The sequence below is a fragment of the Oxyura jamaicensis genome, chromosome 6 (genome assembly GCF_011077185.1).
Source record: "Oxyura jamaicensis isolate SHBP4307 breed ruddy duck chromosome 6, BPBGC_Ojam_1.0, whole genome shotgun sequence".
In the NCBI taxonomy this organism is placed as follows: Eukaryota; Metazoa; Chordata; class Aves; order Anseriformes; family Anatidae; genus Oxyura; species Oxyura jamaicensis.
In genome coordinates this window covers 23,100,446-23,117,609 of record NC_048898.1, presented here as the reverse complement: position 1 = coordinate 23,117,609, position 17,164 = coordinate 23,100,446, and the positions used below count along the sequence as shown (strand labels likewise).

At 47.2% G+C, this 17,164-nt stretch overlaps 2 protein-coding genes across 3 annotated transcripts in view; one reads left to right on the top strand and one right to left on the bottom strand.

The window, feature by feature from the left end:
* The first annotated feature begins 1,741 nt into the window (after window positions 1-1,741).
* On the top strand, window positions 1,742-7,658 carry CALHM2 (calcium homeostasis modulator family member 2). The gene is made up of 3 exons (XM_035329481.1): window positions 1,742-2,757; window positions 4,672-5,657; window positions 5,737-7,658. The coding sequence occupies exons 2-3, from the start codon at window positions 5,115-5,117 to the stop codon at window positions 6,151-6,153; spliced, it is 960 nt and encodes a 319-aa protein (XP_035185372.1). The 5' UTR covers window positions 1,742-2,757; window positions 4,672-5,114; the 3' UTR covers window positions 6,154-7,658.
* A 2,006-nt stretch (window positions 7,659-9,664) lies between these two features.
* PDCD11 (programmed cell death 11) overlaps window positions 9,665-17,164 on the bottom strand; it is a 24,305-nt gene continuing 16,805 nt past the window's right edge. For both annotated transcript variants that reach the window (XM_035329478.1, XM_035329479.1), the window contains exons 25-36: window positions 16,942-17,119; window positions 16,137-16,193; window positions 15,429-15,551; window positions 15,035-15,157; window positions 14,635-14,827; window positions 14,161-14,283; window positions 13,723-13,869; window positions 12,628-12,878; window positions 11,811-11,979; window positions 11,389-11,542; window positions 10,709-10,874; window positions 9,665-10,108 (exon numbers count right to left, since the gene is read on the bottom strand). In XM_035329478.1, the coding sequence (XP_035185369.1) occupies window positions 9,937-10,108; window positions 10,709-10,874; window positions 11,389-11,542; window positions 11,811-11,979; window positions 12,628-12,878; window positions 13,723-13,869; window positions 14,161-14,283; window positions 14,635-14,827; window positions 15,035-15,157; window positions 15,429-15,551; window positions 16,137-16,193; window positions 16,942-17,119 (1,856 nt within the window). In that variant the 3' untranslated portion in view covers window positions 9,665-9,936. The remainder of the gene's footprint in view (window positions 10,109-10,708; window positions 10,875-11,388; window positions 11,543-11,810; window positions 11,980-12,627; window positions 12,879-13,722; window positions 13,870-14,160; window positions 14,284-14,634; window positions 14,828-15,034; window positions 15,158-15,428; window positions 15,552-16,136; window positions 16,194-16,941; window positions 17,120-17,164) is intronic.

Sequence of the window (17,164 nt, the reverse complement as noted above, 5' to 3'; positions counted from 1 at the left end):
CTTTAATTTGACCCAAAATATGAAGTAGCAAAGGGGCGTCCCACACTGCATTACCTGTGATGAGAATGGTGCAGATGGGTGTCACGGGTACAATTCAAGGAGGGGGCTGCCAAGACAAGGAGAGCAGCTATCTCTCAGCATCACAGAGGGTAGGTTCCAGGCTGACCCCCTGCCATGGATTTTCTGCAGGATGGTCAGCCCATCCATGTAGCTTTACCTGGGTTCCCCCCGGCACACAGCCTGGCGTTACAAACAGCCCGGATGTTTGTTTAGGGAGCTAGCAACAAATAAATAATTCAGGCTTGCCGCTCCATCTCTGCGCTTAGGCACGAGGAGTCATAAAGGCTGTTTACAAAAGCTGTTGGGGTTTCTTTATTTGAATACAATGACAAGGACCTGGGGCAGCACACGGAGGCTGGCAGCAAGCTGGCCACGGCCTGTGGTGGAGCTGGGGTGGCTGCGTTGGCTGTGGGGAGGCAACACTGTCCCTGTGCAACACCGGGTGGGCGCTCATTTCCCTAAAACCTGGAGATCATGGGGCACAGGCCCTCAAGGTGGCTATGGAAATCTCCACGTTCCCTGATGGCCCTGATTTTGTTAGCAATGCACAGGAAAACCCCTTTGCAAATACGAATTTCTCCCCTGCCGCGTCCCTTTCTAAACACTCATCCCCTTGAAAGTTTTCCTACTGCGTTCTTGTTCAAACCAACCCATTATGGCTCACCGGTTACTGAGGTGACTGTCTTGCACATAAACCTTAATTACTAGCGTGTTACTCCACAGAGGCTGTGGGGAGAGAACAAAGGACAAAAATGACAATGAAATTCTCCGAGCCACTCTGCAAGAGCAAAAACGAGCCCATAGTCAAGGGCAGGCTGAATCTGGCTGACTCCCAGTAGAAAGGAGCATGACACAGATTTATCATTAATCTTCACACCCCAAACTTTAATTAAGGCCCAGAAATTAATAGGCACAAAACCTGATTTACAAAGCAAAGGAGATTAAAAGATAAAGGTGGTTTCCACTCCTATTATTTGCAGCTCAGCCCTGTTAATGGCTCACCCCGAAAGGCGTACTCCACATCCCACCACAGCGGTGATTATAATATGGGGCTGGCAGGCTCCGTGGCAGATCCATTGAGATACCAAGGAACTGGTGTGCATTTGCAAAGAGAAGCTTTTGGAGTTTTAATCTAGATTTTTAAATCATAGCCCTGGCCCACACAGCGATTGGCAAAGTCCCCATAGAACAGGTAGCATGTCCTCTTTGTGTTGGCACGTTGTCCTGGCAGCTTCCCTGGATTTGGGGGATGTATTTCATCACTGCTGGGAGCAGACACCTCACTGGGAGACCCAGCATGGCCCCTGTGGTCTCAGCTGGGCTGTGGTCCCAGCATGCAGGGCCTAGTTGGCAGCAGGGCCCCAAGGAGAGGTGTGGGACTGCCACAGGGCACAGCACATCCCAGCACCACTGAGCTGCAAAAACCCTCCTGGGGCTGGGCAGGTACTGGGGGGGCAGGTCTGGAGCCAAACCCAAGTCTAGGGTAAGGAACAGAACTCAGGCCAAAGATCACAGCTGGACTGCAGACATCAGGCTTGGCTCGGGTTTGCTCTAGGCAGAGGGAACATAGGTGCTGCTGAAGGCTGAATACATCCTCTGGGGAAGGCTGAGCTTAACCCCAGGGACATGGTGACAAAGACACTGGGGAAAGAGAATGGAGCCTGTGGCCTCTGCGACAGGCTGGAGCTGGAGGACAGACAGCAGAGAAAAGGGAGAGAGACGCAAGGAGAAAGTGTGGAGTCCTCCACTGCCTTCTAGGCATCAGACTGCAGAGGAAGTAGAAAGCGGAAAAGCAGAGGGGCAGGAATGCATTGTGCTTGCCAAACTGTGGGCTGCACCCAGCCCCCCCATCCCGTCCCGGTTTGCCCCGGGCCCAAACCACGGCACTGCATGGCAGCCATCACTCCCCTCTGCTCGCCCCACGAGAGCGGGTCCGTCCCGAGGAGCAGGAAACGAAACCCGATGAAGCTCGTGATGCTGGTTTCCTGCTTCTCCCGAAAACCCAGCCAGACTGGCATCTTCCCCGCTGGCTCAGCCAGCTCTCAGGCACAAAAGCAGCAGTTCCTGTCCCTTCACCTGGGACCAAGGGCTTCTTCTCCCATGTTGCCCCTCGAGCCTGCTTAGCTCGAGTCCCACCCTCGGTACCGGTGGGTCCCTCCAACATCCCCTGGGGAACATGAGGGCCGCATGCAGCCCCCAAGCTGGGGGCTTCGGAGTTTCCCCTTCATGCTCCAGCAAGACATCCATCGCTCCCATCCTCCAGGCAGACTTGATTCCCTCCATGGCCAGCCTCTGCACAGCTGCATGGCAGATCTGGAAAAGGACGATGTGATTTTTCCAGTGACTCATTCTTGGTCTTTTTTTTTTTTTTTTCTTTTTAAAGGCACATCCTCAGCCTTGCACCCAGCAGAAGCCAAGTGCCTGCTCATCGCCCCACCCAAGCACAGGGCCTGAGCACAACCCCCGCCCTCCTCCCAAAAGCTGACAGCCGAGGGCACATTGCAGACTGAAAAAGGAAGCTGCCAAACTCGAACGCTGTTTTTACCCACTTTCACTTTGTCCATCAGCCTGGCCAAAGCTGGAACCCCCCTGCTGCACAGCCACCCTCACTGTTGGGAAAGCCCCGCACCCGGAGCCCACGCAAAAACCAGGCAAGTTGCTGAGAAAGCTCCAGAACTGATTTCAACAGCTTTCCAAGTAAGTGACTTCATTTTTTATTCGCTTTCATGGATGCTTCAGGGAAAAGCTAACACAGACTGCTAAACAATGATCTGCTGAAAACATCTTTTCCCTTCCAATCCCACCCCTCCCTCTCCTAGCCAGGCAGCTTAAGCCACAATCAAAGGAAGATAACCCCCACACCCCCCAAAAAAAACAACATAACTTTGCCAGCTTCTCTTACTTTTGCTTTGCCTGGTGCCAGACTCTGACAAGGAGGTTGCAAGGCCTTGTTTATCAGCAGTGGTTGCTTCTCTCCCTAATAACAGGGCTTTGAACCCTACAAACCAGTGCAAGGTTGTAGGTTTGGTGCCCTGCTGCAAAGGCTGCACACCACGAAGCATGGCAGCCCAAGCTGGCAGCCTGATCTGCCATCACATGGCTGCAGTTTTGGGCTGGTCTGGCTCCTTTAACACAGGAGTTTTGCATATGGAAAGCTGGGAAGATGCAGGAAGAAATTAAGGGCCTTGACTGCTTATGTTTGAGCTGGGTGATAGCATGGCTTTAAGGGGATTGCTGGGGGTTAGTCAGAGTAGGGAAACAAGGCCAAATTTCTGGCTTACTTCCCCTTTGCTTCCCTGTGTAGGAACCAAGCAAAACAGGCTTTGTAGGGGGCAGACATACTAGAGCACAAGATGGATTTAAAGCACAATGCCTGAGCCAGCATTGTAAAATACAGTAAGGGAAACCTTTGTCTCGTCTGCACAAATGCCCCCATACTCTTTTCTCTAGAGGTGGGGCTGGCCCAGGGCCACCTTGCCCTGTGCAAGTTGGGGGGAAAGATGCAAGCATCAGGGAAGTTTTCAGGGTAGCTATGCTGTGTGTTGGTCAGGACTCTCCAGGAGCTGCTCTGCAAGGATGTGCATTGGTGCTTTGCAAGCCACTGGAGGCTGTTAGTCAGGCACCCTGCCTCCAGCAAGCCACAGTGGCAGCAGTTTCCCTGAAGTCCAAGGGTTTTGTCACAGGGGTGAGGGCTTTCCCAGCAAGCAATGCACTTGAGGCTTCCTGAGATAAAACCACAAAAGGGTGCACTGTAGATACAAAGTAAACCAAGAAATTAAACAGTTTGCAAGGCTTGGTTACCACAGGAGGAGTGGGCATCACTGCACAACTCAGATGCTCTCCCCGCTTATTTCCCCATCCTGGAGGAAGACATGCAGCACAGTACGTTGCTGGCACCAAGGTGTCAAGGGACAGCTGAAGGCTAGTGGAAAGAGGCTGAGCCAGGCCTGTAGGCTAGAAGGGCACGTACAGTTATGTCAACCAACCGTGGGAGAGAAAGATTATCCTACCACACCCAGTCCTAGCAACAACTCCTAGGTAATAGTAGGCGAAGCTCTATCTGCATGTGATGTTTGCATCTTGGATCATCATGATAACTTGGATCATCACTTTCCCTGAAAGTAACGTCCTTTGCTGGCACCAGCAGTGCCCTCAGCACCTCCTTGCCCCGTTGTTGAGTCTTACACTAGGGGAATAGGGCTACAATATCTCAGAGCTGTCACTATGTGCAGAACAAGGGAAGTCACTCACAGAGCAGCAGGACACCATCCTCCAGCAGGGTCTCAGTCCCAAGCTGCTTCCTCCCCCCTTCTCCTGCCTCATCCTCCCACACCCCATCTCCCTGCACCCAAACCTGCCAGATGAACTAACAGCCCCCAGAGGGCCCGCCTCCTGCTGCCTCCCCGACATACCTTAGGCTATTACTAACTACTAGCTGAACACATTGAAGGAGGGGGGGCAAATCCCACAGTGCTTGCAAGGGAGCACAGCACTGGCATGCTGTGTGTGTGCCTGAGCAAAAGTATGAGTTGGGGCAGTACTAGGGCCACATCCCAGCCCCAGTGCTCCAGTCCAGTTTCCCCAGTAACACAGCATCCTCCTTTGTTGCAGGCTTGGGAGGCAGAGTGTCCAGTGGCAACTCTGCTGCTAAATCACTTCTGTGGGAAGTGACTAACGCCAAAGAAGGAAAGACAACAAACGTGCAAACAGCAGGGGAAGAAACAACTGTCTCCATGCTAATCTTTGCTGCAGAATCATTTTTGGAGAATTTAGTGGGAAACTGAAGAGTCTGAGTTTTCTTTTGTTGCTTAGGCTGAATCCCTCTTCAACTCATTTTGAATTATCTCTGATATCAGCAGCCAGCTCCAGGGGTTGGGGCACCTGCTGGAAGGAACAGCAGTGAAGGTGTTGTGCTCCCAGAACTACCCCTTGTATGTCAGCAGGCCCAAGGACACTTCATCCCACATCATCGTGCCCCTTGGTGCTGGGACGTGGGCCAGCACGACCCTCCACTGCAGCAGGCACCTCCTCTCAGCCCCCAGCCCGAGGACGAGATGGCCGCTCTTGTTGCCGAAAACTTCCGCTTCCTCTCCTTGTTCTTCAAGAGCAAAGATGTGATGATCTTCAACGGCCTGGTGGCCCTGGGCACGGTGGGTAGCGAGGAGCTCTTCTCAGTTGTTGCCTTCAACTGCCCCTGCTCCCCAGCCCGTAACTACATCTATGGGCTGGCTGCCATCGGTGTCCCAGCTCTGGCACTCTTCCTCATCGGTGTTATCTGGAACAACCACACCTGGAACCTAGTGGCTGAGTGCCACAAGCGTGGCACCAAGAATTTCTCCACTGCTGCCACTTTCCTCCTCTTTGGCTCCATCATGGGCCGGGCGGCCGTGGCACCCGTCACCTGGTCGGTCATCTCGCTGCTTCGGGGGGAGGCTTACATCTGTGCCCTCAGTGAGTTTGTCAGGCCATCCTCCCTGGATAAGTTCCCAGCTGAGTACGGAGCTGAGATGCTGGCAAGGTTCCCCTGTAAAGACATACCATCGAACCTCACCAAGTTCAGGGACGAGGTGACACGGAGGCTGAGATACGAGTCCCAGGTAGGCATGTTGGGGAGAAAGCTTCATGGAGTGGGTAAGACTGCCTTGATACACCCTAACACAGCTTCTCTCTTCTCAGCTCTTTGGCTGGCTGCTCATTGGGATCGTCGCGGTCCTGGTTTTCCTCACCAAGTGCCTGAAGCACTGCTGTTCGCCGCTGAGCTACCGGCAGGAGGCCTACTGGGCCCAGTACCGTGCCAACGAGGACAAGCTCTTCCGCCGCACAGCTGAGGTCCACTCCAGGATCCTGGCAGCCAATAACGTGAAGCATTTCTTTGGCTTTGTGGCACTGGACAAGGAGGAGAAGGAGTTGGTGCAGGAGTTCCCAGTGGAGGGTGTCCAGCCAAGCCCCCAGTGGAACGCCATCACGGGTGTCTACATCTACCGGGAGAACAAGGGCTTCCCCCTCTACAGCCGGCTCCACAAATGGGCCAAAGGGGTGGAAGGGAACGGGCCAACCCCAGAGGGCCATGAAATGCTCTTTTTGGCTTCTTAAGACAGACAGGCACTGGGAGCAGTTCCCCAGACTGCCTGGCAGTCCTATCGGTATCGGTGTGTAGCTGATGGATTCACTGGGAATATTGCTCCCAGCAGGATTGCTTTTCTCAGAAGGTAAAAAGGGATCAACAGCCTCAAGGTAGAGGCCGATAAGCAATACAGAGAACTCAGGAACCCCTCCCTTAGAGACAACCATCTTGCCAATGATCTCAGAGATACAAGGGGAGCAAACAGCAGATGCACACCTTACCTCCAGGCTGGTGGTGAGCCCTGCTGACTAATCACCAGCAGAAACCTCAGGGAGCAAGAGGTGGGACCATTTCTAACTGTGACTACTGCAGTCCCACCCATCTTACCCCCATCCCCAGCAGGGCTAGCCCTAGCCTTCCCACACACCCACCTTCTTACGCCATTCTGCAGTGCCTGTTATACAGGAAGGTCATGGAGTACTTTACAGACTTCACAGAGCAAGGGCAAGAGGGGAGCAGTGGGTAAATACCTGTGGCAGCAGGGATGCAATAACATCTGGGAAGGAGTGGGTCAGTAATACAGCAAGCCAAATAATCAAGAGACTAAGACAGGAGGAATCACCAATATTCCTGGTATTCAGAAGGACACTGTAACTACAAAGCTGAAATTTGGGTAGGACACCAATCTCTTTGTCCTTAATGAAGTGCCTAGCAATCTCTAATGAGCCCAAAGGGTCGCAACCATGAGTTTATAACGCTGGAAGATGGCACCATCAGCAGAATAGCTTTCAGGTAAGCTGGCTGGGTAGAGGAGCAGTACTCACAGTGAATCACAGCACTGTCTGCAGCTCATCACATTGCTCATCCATCACCGGATGAGAGTCCTGCTTGTTTGTGTTGATGAGTTGCAGCAAGACCCCAGCCAGAATTAGTTATACACATGTAATTATATATATACACACATACACACACACTGAGTAATTATACTTAGCTGTATTAATGGAGCATCTTTCTTCCAAGGAAAAGGGGCAAGAAACTTGCCAGCCAAAATACATGCACTCGCCTGCAGCATTGACACCACAGCCCTGCGGTGACAGGAGACAGTGGGAATGGGATGGGGGGACATGGCCTTCTCCCTATTCTTCCACCACTGAACTTCCTTAAACTCGTTTCACTGCTTTAAATGGTTCCTGCAGCAGACGCTCTTTTAGGGACACAGCTGTACTGAGAGAGAGGTACCAGAGAGGTATAAAATTACTGCCACTGGTGTGATGTAGTGCTGACTTTGGCCTAAAGGCTATTCTTATGGTACTGCCATCCCTTTTCAGCCTGTACACCTAACACTTAAGAAGTCACAGGACAATGGAGTTTGGTTTTCCTACTTGGACTGTTCCATTATAGATACAACTTCCATTTACAATATGCCATTTACTGAAAAGCCTTGAACTGTTCAAAAACACAACTCAAATCCACTGAACTCAGAGGGGCTTAAGCACAAAGAGATATGAAATAAACTATTAAATTAGTTCTTTTTCATTGCCTTCTGATTTTTTTTTCCCTCAGAGGGGCACAAAAGGCATATTTTAATATTTTCTTTGAACCCAAAGACTGTTTTTTTTCTTTCTATTAAGCATTCACATCTCTTCTAGTTTCTAGATAGAAACACTGCTTTTTAGTTTTTCCTGTATTAAGTAGTGCAGATTTTGTACACACAATTGCAGCAAGAAAAATGTATTTAGAAACCTTTTTACAAATATGTCCCCTTGCAAGGAATAGCTGGGAGGTATTCCCTCCCTGAAAGGGAGGGCTACGCCTCTTAATGGATGATGCATCCCAGGACCCCTGCTCAGCTTCTCCACATTTGCCTTACATTTGTGGAAGACCCAGCTCCCAACTGCACCATCAACTAATCTGCAGGAACAATCATATGCAAGTTAAACAAAACTGCATTAATGTGAGATGAAAGCATTAATTTGCATTTCTCCTCATTGGCCCTCAGGTGCAAACATGCATACACGCATGCCACCCCCACACACAGGTCAAGAGATGCAAGTTAACTTGCTGAAATGGTAGCATATGTCTATTCTTCTTCATTTACTTCTCCTGCCTCCCTTTGTGATAGTCCTAGTTATTCCTTTGAACCACCTCCACTGCCACTTCCTCCTCCTCCTCCCCTTCCCTTCTTTGAAGGAAAGGGACAAGACATATAATGCTTGTGAAATAATTTGTTTACCCTCAGAACACAGCATAAGCACAGCACAGCCTTTGCTCTGCTTGCTTTTCTGTCCTCACCATTAACTCCAGCTGCTTTCCATGTGTTGGGATGGGCCAGAGCCTTATCCATTTTCCCTCCCTCTTCTTGGAAAGGCTGGGCAGCTGACAGTGAGGAATAGAACAAGCCCCTGCAGTCAGAAATACTTGTAAGGATTTTTTCTTCTCTTCTTCTGCAACCCTGAGCAGTTCCTGATAACACAATCCTGGCCTTCTGGACCACCAGCACCCTCATGAATATCCCTGCCAAGGCAGTCACTCATCCTCTCCCAGTGACAACGCTGAGGCGAGGTCAGCACAAGGAAGAAAGTACCAAAGGAGGAAAGGAGTCAGGGCAAAGGCTACCAATTTGTGGGAAAGGCTGGGAGCAAAGGAAGGGGCGGGGAGCATAGACTTGATTTGCTTCCACAAAAAAACATTCCAAGTAGACTATTAAACCTACACAGCTTTTTACCCCAGTGCAAGCAACCAGAATACCAAGAGGGAAGTTGAGCTGCCTGTCTTCCTGGCACGCCATATCACACAACCTGTGAGCTCACACACCCTCTGCTCTTCTTGCACAGGCTGACAGCAATGCCTACAGGTTGGCAGCTAGGGCGCGCTTCCCAGCAGCAAGCTGTGCTTAAACTGGGCTCCTCCAGTACACAGAATTACACACAGGTCTTTCATTTACCCTGCTGAGAACTGTAGGAGACAATAATAGCCCCAGTAATCATAAAGTAATAATACCTCAAAGGGATCTTGGTTTCTATTGCAACGCTTATTTACGTGTTCTATTATGTAACTAATCCATCACACAAAAAAAAATAAATACCAGCACTGCAGCTGTGCTGTTAATAAAAGAAAAGCAGCAGCTGCTAACTAGATGTTGCAAGCAAGCAGCCTCCTCCTCCAGAAGGGCACTGAGCATGAGAATATGTACAGTACCCTGCTCTCCCTGGAGGTAAGCAGTTAAAATAACTTGTTTCTAGATCCCAGTGGATTTGGGAATGAATTAAATGCATAATCATTCAGCCTCGCCAACACTGGGCATTCAGAGATGTAGAAGGGTTTGATCCTGGATAACTCTGGTTTCGAGTTCAGAGTACCTACAATGAGTAAGACTCTTCAAGTTTGGTCTTTTGAACTTGGGCACCCACTTGCTAGTGTTTACACTGGATAACCATCTGCTTGCATCCCCTGCTTTTCCCCTCACCTTCAGTTCTCAATCTATAAAATATGTGGATGATCGCATACCCATCTTACCGGAGAGTTACAAGAACAAGGATAAAGGCACCAACACTATTGATTATAAAACAGTCTCTACTTAAAAAAAACTGTCTTCAAAGTCATCAACAGATAAGGATTTGTAACATCCAGACAAAGCTGCAAACATTTATCAGATCTTTTCTTTAGATTGTTTGATCTTTCAGTTTGGTTTGGTCATAGACCAATATTCTCCAGAAATCCACTGTCCACAGACATCCACAATGGAACTCCATGCCTCTCAGTTCCCACTTTGCATGGAGAGCTGAGTCTCTCTACTTTTACTTGTACTGTATTTAGGTGTTAGCAAAGGAACTCTTGGCCTCTACATACTCTAGCGCAGCTGTTTTAACAGCCAAGATTGTTTCTTCTGTACCATATTTCTTCTCATAATCCAGGTAGCGCTTGAAGAAGAATTTCATCTTCTTTGGTGCCAAGTTCAGGTGTATGACCCTCTCGAAGATGTCCCTGCAAGAAATCAAAGTGATTCAGATCACTGTGTTGGTGACAGCACTCAACACAAGCCCTGTACCTGTATTTGAACAAAGTGCAGATACTCAGGGCAGACATCCCATCAGCTGCTTGAAGAAAGAAATTCATGAGAACTGGTGAAAACCTTAAGGTAGAACACAATCCTTCTATTTGCTTGCAGAACTCTAACATCACTGGTCAGCTTAAGCTATGATCCAGTCATTGTATTTGGCCCTACATTCATATAGTGGCCACAGCTGGATCTATAGCGTGGGAAACTGAACTTCCTTCTGCCAACTCTTGTCAAAAAGTGACCATTCTGTTTTATGTTACAAGACATGGAAGGGCTGAACCTCAGTGCAAGTCCTCCAGTTTTTTGTCATGCACTCCTTACAAATCAATCCTCCTCTGCCTTGTAGATCTCCTTGCAGTCTCCCCAGTCCTTCCCACACACCAGTTTTCTTTCTCTAGTTGACACAAATCCACCTTTGCACTGGGAGGCCCTCAATATCATGCTGCAAAGCACCTCTGCTCTTTTCATATGTTACTCCAAACACCATGCTCTGCCCCTTCCCAGCCTGCTGTAGCACAACTCACCGCACTTCCTTCTGGCTGCCATGTTTGATCATGATGTCCATGTAGATAGACCAGATGTCTGTCCGCTTGGGGTAGCTGTTGAGGGTGCTATCAAAGAGGGCTTTGGCATGTTCTGTGTCCCCAAAACGGAACTCCAGCTGTGCAAACCTTGAAATAACATCCACATCTGGAACAAGTAATGACATGTTAGAGGATCACAGCAGCCCTCTTCCCTATGAAGAGGTACAAATGAGTTATAATTACGCAGAACAGACAAGCACAGAAACAGCACCAATGTCTACCCAGAGACAAAAGACTGTTGTAAAGCATTCTGGTCCAAGGTGGAAGATCACAGTGGAGGAAGGGCCACAGTTTGCTTCCCATTTCAGCTGTTCATGGATGACAGAAGTTTATATGTACATTCAAAATTAATCTTGATGTCTGCAAGACTCAGAAGTCCTCTTGGCTTTGGTTGCTTTGCTTTTTTTGTACATCACAGCAAGTATTTTTACAGGAGTGTATAGCATTGATATCGAGGCTGACATTTCCCCTCCCCTTACAGTGAAGGGCACCACATTCAGCACCCACTGGCTGCAGTTTTCACTTATTACACTATCACAGAGATATTGCACAGCAATATTGCAAAAATACTGGAGACCATCAATGCGTATTTCAACTTATGGATATGGAAGTCTGCTTACGTTCTTTAGTGGGCAGAGCCTTGAGAGCACGCTCCAAAAGCTTGTGTGTAGCCTCAGCCTGGCCTTGCTTCAGGAGGAAGGAGGCGTATTTCAGCCACACTGATTTCTCCTGACGAAAACGCCTCAGCATTGTGTGGTACAATTCTTCTGCTTGCTGGAAGGGCAAAGTTGGATTAGATGACATGGATTCATAATAAGGCCCTACAGCTCTAAAACTCTTGCTCCTTGCCCAGGCATCTCTGAACATCTATAAGAAGCAAGTAGCAGTAGTTTCTTCTCTGCCATCAATCATAATCGTTAATCCCTGTTAGGTATAGAATAAGCCTAATGCCTGACAGCTGGAAGCTTACACAGCCAGGATTGGTGGCTTACTGGCATGACTGAAGAGGATACTTTCCTGGGACCTGCTTGCACTATCTTACCTTGTACTTCTCAGAATTGGCATAGATGTCACACAAATGCTGGAAGACTTTCAGAGGCTCATTGTACTGAACAGCTCTCTCAAAGACCTTCATCAGCGTCTCCTCAGTACCGTACATGTTCTCCAAGTTCAGCAGAGCAACCCAGACATTCAGCTTCTCTTGTTCTTCCCTTGAAGCAGACATAAACAAGAACATTTAGGCTTTTACCAGCCTTCATCAGCTTTTTGCAAACCACCTAAAGACTTGCTGACTTCTAGCCTGTTACTGAGACAAGGGAGGGGAGCATACCCCTTCACTGAAACAGCACTGCTGGAATAGAGCACAGCAGTTGTTTGACACTGGAACTTTTGATCACTGTTGCTTGTAATTAAAAACCACAAAGATGATTCAAGAAAGCACAATACACTTAATCATGCTGTGGAGATGCTTTAATACCAAAGGGTGTAGCCCTATGAAAAGGGCAATGAGAGCTTCACGGTTTATTTCATGTTTTCATTTAAGGACATTACTGACAGTGCTTTGCTCTTCCAAACCGTTCCAACTGCTCAGAGGTAAGCCCATGTGCTCAGTGATACCTTGGGCAGTTACTGTGCCCACAAGCTGCAGCAAGCCAGCTGCAGGCCAATTGTGGTGACTCAAGCCAGACCTTCAAAGGGCCAGCTCACAATTGCCACCATTTAATCCTTTTGAGCTCACTGAAACGGACTTTTCCACTGCACATGCACACACACCAGTGGTGCTCCCAAGCTTCTTCTCCCATCACCACGAACCCACCATTATTGTGTGGAGGCAAAGAAAGGCAGAACCCCATTCTTACCTGAAGCAAATTGTTTTAAGCGCTCTCTCTGCCACAGCTCTGGCCTTCTCAATCTCAGTAGCCTGGAGGTGGAAAGCCATGTACTGCAGCCAGAGGATGGAGCTGTCGGGACTGCTCAGTACCAGGCGGTCAAAATCATCTGCTGACTGGGGCTGACGACTAGGATCCATCAGAGCTGCCTCTAATTTGCAAAGCTCCTTCTCCTTCTTCTGCTTCTCCAGCTCCTTCTCCTTCTTTGTTTGTTTCTTTGGCTAAAAGAGCAAAAACGGAGGATTGGGGAAGAGCAGACACTTCACGTGAGAATAGGCTGAACCAGCTAAAGCACAGCCAGACCCCAGTATGTCTAAGGCTAGGCAGGTTTCACACAAAGAGATGGGGGTCAATTATTTCAGGGAGGAGGAAAATGACACCCTCACCCCTCAGTAGATGTACAGCTTCATACCTCCAAAAGGAAGAGCACTACAGGAAATCTGGTTTCATTAATGAAATACATTGAGGGTCAAAAGTACTTTGTTAGCCTTGCATCCCAACTGCAGTGTTGACACTTCACACCCACCCCCACTTTTACTCTTCTATCTCAACCCTTCAGGCCTGTGTTCACAACCCCTTCCACTCCAGGGAACCAGAATACATAGGGAGAAATTGTGCAAGACTAGGGTACGTTGCTGGATCACCAGGGTGACTGAGAACTAAACTGAGAATAGACAACGGTAGAGTACTCTACACAAGGCAGCTATCCCTTGGGCAGCAAAGTACGGGCCATACACATCATCCATAGAGTTGAGTTTTGAGAGGGAGGAGAAATCCTGAAAAGCAAACATTTATTTTTTAATTTTATTTTGTAGTATGCCAACATGAGAAAGCCTATTTTCATGCAGCCATACTAAAATAGGGCCTTTTCTCTTCTGCTTCAGAGATTATCTGCTGCTAAACACCATGGTCAGTGTAGTTAAAGAAGCTCTGTATTAGCTGTCAGAGACAGTCCCTTGGATTAAGAGGCTTCACTACAGGGCAGACAGACGTGCAAATATCAAAGACAACGCATTATGGCCACCATGTGGCGACTTCTATGCAGGCAGTACTAGCAAAAGGCACCTTAGACTGTGGATTCTCCTCTTCCTCCTCGCTCTCCGAGCTTTCTTCCTTCTGATTCAGTACAGCCATATCCACTGCTTTCATGTCCTCATCCCAGGTGAAGCCTGTGGAAACCTGCAGTCTGGGAGCTTCACCACGTTTCCTTATCTGCTTGGAGGAAAGGTTTTTAATCTGAATTATTTATTTATTTATTACAGAGACCGGGCACAGATGCTGTTTGCATGAGGCTTCTCTTCAGACAGTACTATTGACTTCTCATGCTTGCAAACAGCCCATCAGGAAAAACACTTAAGTCTGGTCACCTTTGCTGTACTCAAACCCAATCCACCTTGCACAGCTGACAAACACCAGTCTGCATCACTCCTACCTGGGACAATGTTGTTTACTACCATCCCAGTCAGAATTGATACATCTCATGCTCTCCTCCAAGCTTCTCACCTTAGATTTACTTTCAGCTGCCTCTTCCTCCTGGTCACCATCTTCCTCTTCCCGGTAATATACCTCAATTCCACTGTCATTTTCATCTGTTGGACAGACCTTCCTTTTTTTTGGCTTTGCTTCCTGCAACAAGAGGAAATGAGTCCAGAGTGTAGAGCAACAGCTGGGATAAGTCTTTAAAACAATTCTGAATGCACACTATGCTCTCATACGATGGAGACAACAGAATAAACTCACACTTACCTACATATGCTGGCAAGACCAACAGGACAGGTCACACAGGCAACACAGTCAGGCTGCTTATTCAATTAATTCCAACCCAAAAGGGTCAGTTTCTGAACTTGCTGAACTCCATTGTAATTTAATTTTTTTTTTCCTATTTGAATTCCCATGCCTGATCCCAGGGGCTAGTTCCAGTCACATTATTTAGACCAATCAAACCCTCTAGCAAGTCCTGAGCAATCACATCCATACCTGCTCAATTTCAGAGCTCCCTCTCCTCTGTTTTGTCTTCCTTTTAAGCTCGTCTCTCTTTTCCTTGTCATCTTCTCTTTTCTCTTCCCCTGAACCACGGCGTGGTAAGCCTAGGGATTCAGGCAAGACACTTGGCATCCCAGTGTGTTCAGGCAGGAGAGACAGCTCAACGTGATTTTCTTTTTCATTTACACTTTATTTCATTGCCAGGAGCAGTGGGAAAAAAAAAGAGAATCAAAATAAGTAAATAGATAAATAAAGAGCCTTTAGAATGACTCCAAGTACCTGAACTTGTTCCAAAAAATCCTCTTACCGTTTAACATGCCTGTTTCCATCCCCACCTCCTCCCTCATCTCCCTTCTACTAACTGATTGCCCCTTTTCAAGAACCTTGTACTTACCTAAGGACCTTGGCAGTGAGAAGCTTTCCTTCAGGCAGGTATTTCTCATATAAGGAGTATTTCTGTACATAGTAAGTGGAAACATTCTGGAACAAGATTCGGCCCTGAAGAGATGCAGACAAGCTGAGAAGAGGAAAAAAAAATAAGTCCATAGCAGAGGAAGAGAAAAAAATCACAATGACTGTATCTGTGGCACCATCAGTTGTACACAGACGCATAAGTTTTCCATACTTTAGTTTCACAGGCTCAAGAAAGAAGCAATGACGATTCCCAGGATGAAATCCATTTTGCATCACAGAACTACACCAGACACTCCCCTAAACAAGATTCCAGAATTCTATATCCAAAGTTTGCCAAGATCCCTTATTTTGCTCTATTATTTTTTGTTACTCACCTAAAGAATACGCCTGATGGAGTGACTGATTTGACATAGCCTCTTACTAGCTGGCCTTTTTTAACATCCTTAATAGATGTTATTTCAGCATCCTCCACTTTGTTGCTGTTCCTTGGGTTTAGCCTAAAGGAAAAGAGAGGTTAGAAAGTAGAGCACTCATTCATCTAGGGATACCACATTCTGCTCTGGATATTCAAAAAAAAATCAGTATTAACAGCAGCCCCCATTTGTTTCTAAGACACTTAATTCCAACACTGTTTATGTATTTTTGTTGTACAGAGAAGACAATACAAGAGGCTGTTTTAAAAGGACATTTAAGACAGCCTGATCTTTACTCAAAATGGTCCAAATTCAGCTGAACACTGAAAATAAAGTGTTTGAACTGCAAACTCAATGCAGGAACTTTTCCTTTCCTCACAGAAAAAAAAAAGTCAAATCAAGTTGAAAAATTATCTCAAATAAAAAGGCTATCTGAAAAACTCTTGATCAGCTCTACATTAAGTGTCAGGCTTTCCAGACTTGTTGATGCACTAGAAAATCATTAAATCATTCCTGTAGGAATAAGTCTTATCATTTAAAAATAAAAATAAAATAAAATCTAGTCTTTGTCTTTTGAACACTTTACAACGAACAGTGAAATCCAGTATTGGTTGGACAATCTTTTTCATCACTGACAGGAAATTGACATTCTGGAGGGAAGACACCTACCTGGATTGCCGAAGAGATAACTGGATTTTGCCATTCTCGTTGGCGAGGATGTAACACCTGCATAGCAGAGTAAGGGGGTTAAACAAAGTTTTTATACCTACTGAATAAAGCCACAGGTGGAAAACAGGTATTCTCACCAGCAGAACAAAGCTCTAGAGGAAACAAACCACTCTGTCCCTTAGATTACTCATTGTCTAACACAAACCAGCTTGACAAACAGGTTCATGACACCAGGTGAAGGGCTTTTTGGAACAAGTCTGCTTGCTGTACGTCTATTACCAGTACAAAAGAACTGGAGATTGCTACGACAGAACCACTTGGTCTGTTGCACCCTCCAGCATTCCCAACAAGTCCGTGTAGTAGGGAAGTGCAATTACTTGTACATGTGTAAAGACAACTGACTTGCTAAATAGAACCACAGTGGAGCTGGGATAACTGACCTCTCTCAGTCCCAACAGCACCTTAGCTAAGAGAGTATTTTCTCTCAAAAGGCAGCCCAAGAAGGCAACCAAAATAGGCATTCATACATGGAAAGTACAAGGCTGTTTCAGCCAAACACTTAAGGTTATAGCCTTCTCTTCCACAGAGGCAAAACAACAGCATGCATTAGCATTCATAAACCTCAGTTTCTTCCAAAGCACCAATAAAAAAGCTTAGATTGAAATACATTTGACCCAAAAGGTCAGTGTTACTTCATAGCCACAGGCTGAACCTTACAGGTCTGGTATCAGTGAAAAGACTGTCACCAGCGAGGGATCTATTTCTAAGCCTTGCTACCTGAAGCAACAACAAGAAAGTTACTCACCTGACAACCTTGCCAATTTTGAAGTCGCTCAGAGGATTCTCTGTGTACTTATCACTCAGGTGAAAAATACTGACTTTGCCAGTCTTCCCACCTGGCAGCGTGATGGTCAAACCAATGTGAGGAATCATCTTTGCTATCACACCTACAGTGATGGTACCTTGCTGCAGTGATGGAATTCCTGGAAAAAAAAAAAATATATATATATATATATATATATATATAT

Coding starts and splice junctions, on each gene's coding strand:
- CALHM2 (XM_035329481.1), top strand. CDS start 5,115: ATGGCCGCTCTTGTTGCCGAAAACTTCCGCTTCCTCTCCTTGTTCTTC. Junction 5,658..5,736: donor GGCTGAGATACGAGTCCCAG/GTAGGCATGTTG, acceptor CTCTCTTCTCAG/CTCTTTGGCTGGCTGCTCAT.